Source organism: Tupaia chinensis, unplaced genomic scaffold (assembly GCF_000334495.1).
Source record: "Tupaia chinensis unplaced genomic scaffold, TupChi_1.0 Scaffold000416_1, whole genome shotgun sequence".
In the NCBI taxonomy this organism is placed as follows: domain Eukaryota; kingdom Metazoa; phylum Chordata; class Mammalia; order Scandentia; family Tupaiidae; genus Tupaia; species Tupaia belangeri.
Genome location: NW_006159921.1, coordinates 992,011 through 998,071, shown reverse-complemented (window position 1 = coordinate 998,071; position 6,061 = coordinate 992,011). Strand labels below are relative to the sequence as shown.

Here is a 6,061-nt window from a genome sequence, read left to right as displayed (position 1 = left end):
ATTATGGTGTGGCCATCCCCCCTGGGGGGGGGGGATTTCTCACTTTCTATCTCTCTGTCTCTGCCTGTCTGTCTGGTGAGCGCATGCACCCTATAGCAAAAACCTCTCAAAAATAAACAAACAAACAAACTAATTTATGGTCTATAAAAATGTTTGCCTTAACTGAGTAGAATTGTGTTCCCTCCCCAAAGCTTATTTTTATTGGGCTCTAATTCATTTTGTAATATCTTTATTCAAATTTAGCATTTTTGGGACCAGCAGTTAGCGTAAAGGCTATGTCACTGGACTCCCATGTAGTAAACCACGCGGTTTGCGTCCCGGACCCGGTGGCTTAAAACTCACGCTCAGTGCGTGTGTGTGTGTGCCCATGATCCCGAGAGGAGAATGGAGGAGAAGGGATTGCAGCGTGGCCATCCCCCCTGGGGGGTGATTTCTCGCTTTCTGTCTCTCTCTGTCTGGCGAGCGCACGTGCCCTATAGCAAAAACCTCCCCCCCGCCCCAAAAAAAGAACAAATTTAGTATTTTTTCACCTGAAAGATGTTAGGTGGTCTATACACAAATAAAACTCAGTTGGTTAGAAGAAAAAAAAAAAAGAAGAAGCTTTTGCCTAGGTGGAAAAGAAGCTATAAAACGCAGAACCCTGGAGGAACAGGCAATACAATTAAAAGCATCAACAAAATAGTAGTGCTTTCTGCCTCCAATGCCGCCACAGCGCCCATGAAAAAGCTTGTGGCAAAGGGGTGCAAAAAAAGAAGCAGGTTTTGAAGTTTACCCTTGACTGCACCTACCTTGTAGAAGATGGAATCATGGATGCTGCCAATTTTGTGCAGTTTTTCTCCAAAAGAATCAAAGTGAATGGAAAAGTTGGAATCTCAGTGGAGAGGTTTTAACCATTAAAAGGAGCAAGAGCAAGATCACCGTAACTTCTGAGGCAGCTTTTTCCAAAGAGATTTAAAAATATCTCACCAAAAAATATTTGAAGAATAATAATCTACGTGATTGGTCGCACGCAGGTGCTAACAGCAAAGAGAGCTATGAATTACGTTACTTCCAGATTAACCAGGATGAAGAGGAGGAGGAAGATGAGGATTAAAACTCATGTATCTGAAATGGTGTATGAGTTCTTGAATAAAACTTGGGAACTAAAATGATAGTTTAATCCCTGTATCTCTGCAGTGTGGATTGAACAGACAGTTGAAAATCACACAGGAGTCACTCATTCCTTTGTAATTAGACTTCTTTCTGCTTGAAAATTTCAGTTCTTATGGTAGTAAAACCAAAATAGAAGGAGAAGCTACTTTAAAGGAGCTGACAATGATCTGACATTGAACAGACAGACAAGGGTGTGGAGATGAGAGCTTCAGTTAGTCATTGCTTTTTAAATAAAGTGTGGCAGTCTGTTGTTGCTACTGCTTTTGTCAAGGATTCAGGAATATAAACATAGGGCTCCTTTCATTGAAAGCAAAACAAGTGACTTTTCGAGATTTTCTCTTGTGGGAAATCGACAGTGTCAATAAAATACAGGCATCTGGAAAAAAAATAGTAGCGAATGGAATCCAGCAGCATATAAAAAGAATTGCAAACCAAGACAAGGTGGAATTTATACTAAGAATGTAGATTTGGTTTAAAATCTAAAAATCAACTGATGTATCATATGAACAGAATAAAAAATAAAAACTCTTACGGTCACCTGAACAGATACAGAAAGCATTAGACAAAATCCAACATCATTTCATGAGGATACTTAATTTATGAATAAAAGAGAATTTCCTCAACCTGATAAAAGGTGTCTATAAAAAACCCCACTTAACATGATACTTAATCAGGAGAGAGGGGATAATCTTCTTCAAAGATTATGAACAAGATAAGAAAGTCCATTCTGCCAATTCAACACCACACTGGATATTCTGGCCAGAGAAACTAGGCAAGAAAACAAGATAAAAGGCTACTGTACTGGAAAACTAAATTTAATCTATTCACAGATGACATGATTCTATATAGAAAAATCCTAAATAATGAACTAAGAAACTATTATAACTGGCTACCCATGGTGGCACAACAGTAACACGATGCTCTGTGACGCGTAAGCTGTACAACTGGGTCCCAGGTTCATGTCCCAAGGTCTCCATGCTCACGTGGGGCATGCCAGTAATCTTGGCTGCTAAGGCTAGGGAGAGGATCACAGCACAAAGATCCTATGAGAGGTGCCTGTATCTCTCCATCTCTCTCAAGGAAAAATAAAACAAACTTAAACACAAACTACAGAGTGGGAGATAATATTTGTAAACTATATATCTGACAAAAGGCTGATACCTAGAATATATAAAGAACTCCTGGGCTGGCCCCGTGGCCTAGGGCTTGAAGGAGCCAGATCCAACATGGCTGACCACGTGGTTTGAATTCCAGCCCCCGAGGCTTGAAAAACATGCTATGTGGGAATAGCAGGTGGTGTGATGGTTAAGTGCCGGTCCACGTGACAGACCACGGAGACTTGGAAATTACGCCGGGCGTGTGTGCGTGCATGTAAGTACGAAATCCTGAAAAGAATAAAGGAGTAGGGTTAGCAGCATGGCCATACCCCCCGGGGACGGATTTCTCACTTCCTCTGTCTCTCTTTGGTAAATGCATGAACCTTATGGCAAGAAACCTAAAAAAAAAAAAAAAGTACATTAAGAAAAACATGCTGTGCTATGTAAGTATGTGCCCCAAATCCTAATAGGATGGAGAAAGGATTAAAGCAATGACCACACTCTACTGGGGGTGCTTTCTTCCTCTCCCTCTCTGGCAGACACACATACCCTCTGATACTTAAAAAAAAAAAAAATCAAAATACAAAAAACTCTTACATGGGCTAAAAAGGGAAACATTGTGAAATGATCTAGTTTTACCTAATTTCTGAGCATGGAGGGGAGTCAAATAGGATGTTAAAAGTCTCACCCTATGGGCCAGCAGATGGCATAGCAGCTACATCGCTGGACTCTCGCGTGGCCAACCGTGGTTAGAGTATCAGACCTGGTGGCCTGAAAATCACACTGGGCATGTGTGGATGCATGCTCAAGAAGGAGAAAAGAGGAGAAGGGACTGCCGCATGGCCATACTGCTTTGTGGGGGATTTCTCACTTTCTCTCTCACTGTCTGTTTCTCCCCAGCAAACACACACACCGTAAAGCAAAAACCTCTTAAAAAAAAAAAACGGTTTTACCTTATTTTTTTGTGCCAGAAGTATGATAGAGAAAGAACAAGATGAACCTGGAATGTCTTGTAGTACAGGAATTTAAAAAAATATGTAATATATGATGGGGACATGTCAAAAGCGTTAGCTACAGCAGGTAACCACTGGCCAAATCTGGGATAATCTGAACAATAAAATATGTAATGACAGTGACAGATTAAACCATTAAAAATATAAGCATCTGGATAGCATAATGGTTACATCACTGGACTCCCACGTAGTCACCTGTGGCTCGAGTCTTAGACCTGGCAGCATAAAACTCACACCGGGTGTGTGCACGTGCGTGTACCCAAGATCCCAAGAACAGAATGGAGAAGGGATTGTGGCACGGCCATCCCCCCAGGGGGTAATTTCTCACTTTCTGTCTCTGTCTCTCCAGCTAGCACAGGCACTCTATAGCAAATGTCTCTATTAATGGGACCAGCTAGCACAGACACTCTATAGCAAATGTCTCTATTAATGGGACCAGCAGGTGGTGTAGTGGTTAAGGTGCTGGACATTCCCACATGGCCAACCACAGTTCGAGTCCCAGGAGGCTTGCTTTCCCACTTTCTCTCTCTCTCTGGTCAAATTAAATGAATGAATAATTTTTAAAAATCCATGCATTCCATGCGTCCGTACTAATAAAATAAGTAAGTTGATCAATTAATGGGGCAGAAGGCAAAGTACTCTCTCTCTCTTTTTTTTTTTAATTTTTCTTTTTTTTTGGAGAGGTTTTTCGCTATAGGGCACGTGCGCTCGCCAGACAGACAAAGAGAGACAGAGAGACAGAAAGCGAGAAATCACCCCCCGGGGGGTGGTCACGCCGCAATCCCTTCTCCTCCATTCTCCTCTCAGGATCCTGGGCACGCACTCACACGTGCCTGGCGTGAGTTTTAAGCTACTGGGTCCAGGATGCGAACCACGGTCACTACATGGGAGTCCAGCGACATAGCCTTACACGAACTGCTGGTTCCCGGCAAAGTACTCTCTTAAAGTAGAATTCCAAGTAATGAATGCAGAAGGAAGCATGGAATTAGAAAAATCATTATTTGGCAACAAGCAGTAATCTTTCTCAAACAAGAATCATCAAGGGATGTTAAAATTAGCAGGCAAAAATAGGATGGAAAATAAGATATTTATAGTCTAAAAATGTCCCCACAAGATATTTAGTAATTACAAAGGGAAGAAATAGTAATTTTAGAGTGGAAAAATCTGGCAAACACTACCTCAACATCAACTGAACAAAATTAATCACCAGTAATGGAACAGACTGAGGTCATATAATTCCCCCAACCCCATATGATGCACTGAAAAGATACATAATCATTACATTGTTTTTGGCGGGGTGGGGGGGGGATTTTTTTCTACAGGGCAAGTGCGTTCACTGGAGAGATGGACAGAGACAGAGAGACAGAAAGTGAGAAATCACCCCACAAGGGGGGATGGCTACACCGCAATCCCTTCTCCACCTGGGATCTTGGGCACACATGTGCCGGCATGAATCTGAAGCCACTGAGTCCAGGACTTGAACCACAGTTGGCCATGTGAGAGTCCAGCAACATAACTGCTATGCCATCTGCTGTTCCCAGATCATAATTACTTCTATATTTCTACCAAAAGTGCATAACCTTAATATTACCAAGGAAATATCAGACTCATTCCAAATTAAGGGACTTTCTACAAAATAACTACTCAGTATTTCTCAGAAGCCAGACATGAAAAAAATTAAAGAAAAAAAATAAAAGAAAATATTAAACAAAAAAAGTGACCCATACTAGTACAGACAAGAGATTTAACAACAAAAAAGAAATGCAACCTATGATTCTGGATTGGAGTCTGGATCCAACAAAGGACACTACTGGCAAAATTTTCAAAGGTTACAATATATCAACGTTCATTTTCAAACATTGCTAACTGTATTGTAGTTGCGTAAGAAAAATGTTTTCTTTTAGAAACTACACTATGAGAAGTGTAGTAACTTAACCTCCAATGTTTCAGAAAAGAAATACATAGAGTGGAAAGAGAAAAACTAAGAAAGCAAATAGTAACATTTGGTAAATGAATCTGTGTAAAGGTAATAAGGAAATTTTATAACTTTTCTTAAGTATGAAATAATTTTTAAAATAAAATTTGAAATTTGTTTTTAAACAAAAAAACTCTTGGCTTAGAACTCAAAGATGAGAGGGAGGAAATTGGCAACTGGCTGTCTACTGATGCAGTCTTTCCTTTAAGTTCCTTAATTTATATAAGATACTCCATATAAAAGAAAACTATAGAATATACCCACAAGTAAGCCTGAGCTCATGTTTCTAGTCATCACCACTTAAATGCATTCCAGGGTGGTTAATGGGGGCACTCACATAGTTTCCTCATCAATGTCGTTTTCCTCTGTGTTACTCGTGGCTGTGGAGCTCGCAGAGGAACTGCTGCCATCAAGGTGATTTACTTCATCTTCACCAACGAGATCCAGATCCAGATCTCCATCTGAGAGCTCATGCTAGATCAAGGAAGAGAAAAAATTTTTATCTCAAATATTGCCACTCAGTTGATTACTCCATCCAGCATCTGAACCAAGTGCCAAAGAGATACAGTTATTAGAATTCTATTTCCTGGGACCAGCAGTTAGTAATGGCTATGTTGCTGAACTCCCATGTAGTCAACCACGGTTCGAGTCCTGGACCCGGTGGCTTAAACTCACACTGGGTGCATGTGCGTGCGTGCCCAAGATCCCAAGAGGAGAATGGAGGAGAAGGGATTGAGGCGTGGCCATCCCCCCTGGGGGGTGATTTCTTGCTTTCTGTCTCTCTGTGTCTTTCTGGCGAGCGCATGCGCCCTCTAGCAAAATCC

General features: G+C 41.1%; 2 protein-coding genes across 7 annotated transcripts in view; both read right to left on the bottom strand.

Annotated features, from left to right (window-relative positions):
- Window positions 1-6,061, bottom strand: part of SKA2 (spindle and kinetochore associated complex subunit 2) — a 1,094,818-nt gene that overhangs the window by 981,723 nt on the left and 107,034 nt on the right. The window lies entirely within an intron of this gene.
- TRIM37 (tripartite motif containing 37) overlaps window positions 1-6,061 on the bottom strand; it is a 154,210-nt gene that overhangs the window by 75,342 nt on the left and 72,807 nt on the right. For all 6 annotated transcript variants that reach the window (XM_027774239.1, XM_027774241.1, XM_027774240.1 and 3 more), the window contains one exon: window positions 5,575-5,711. In XM_027774239.1, the coding sequence (XP_027630040.1) occupies window positions 5,575-5,711 (137 nt within the window). The remainder of the gene's footprint in view (window positions 1-5,574; window positions 5,712-6,061) is intronic.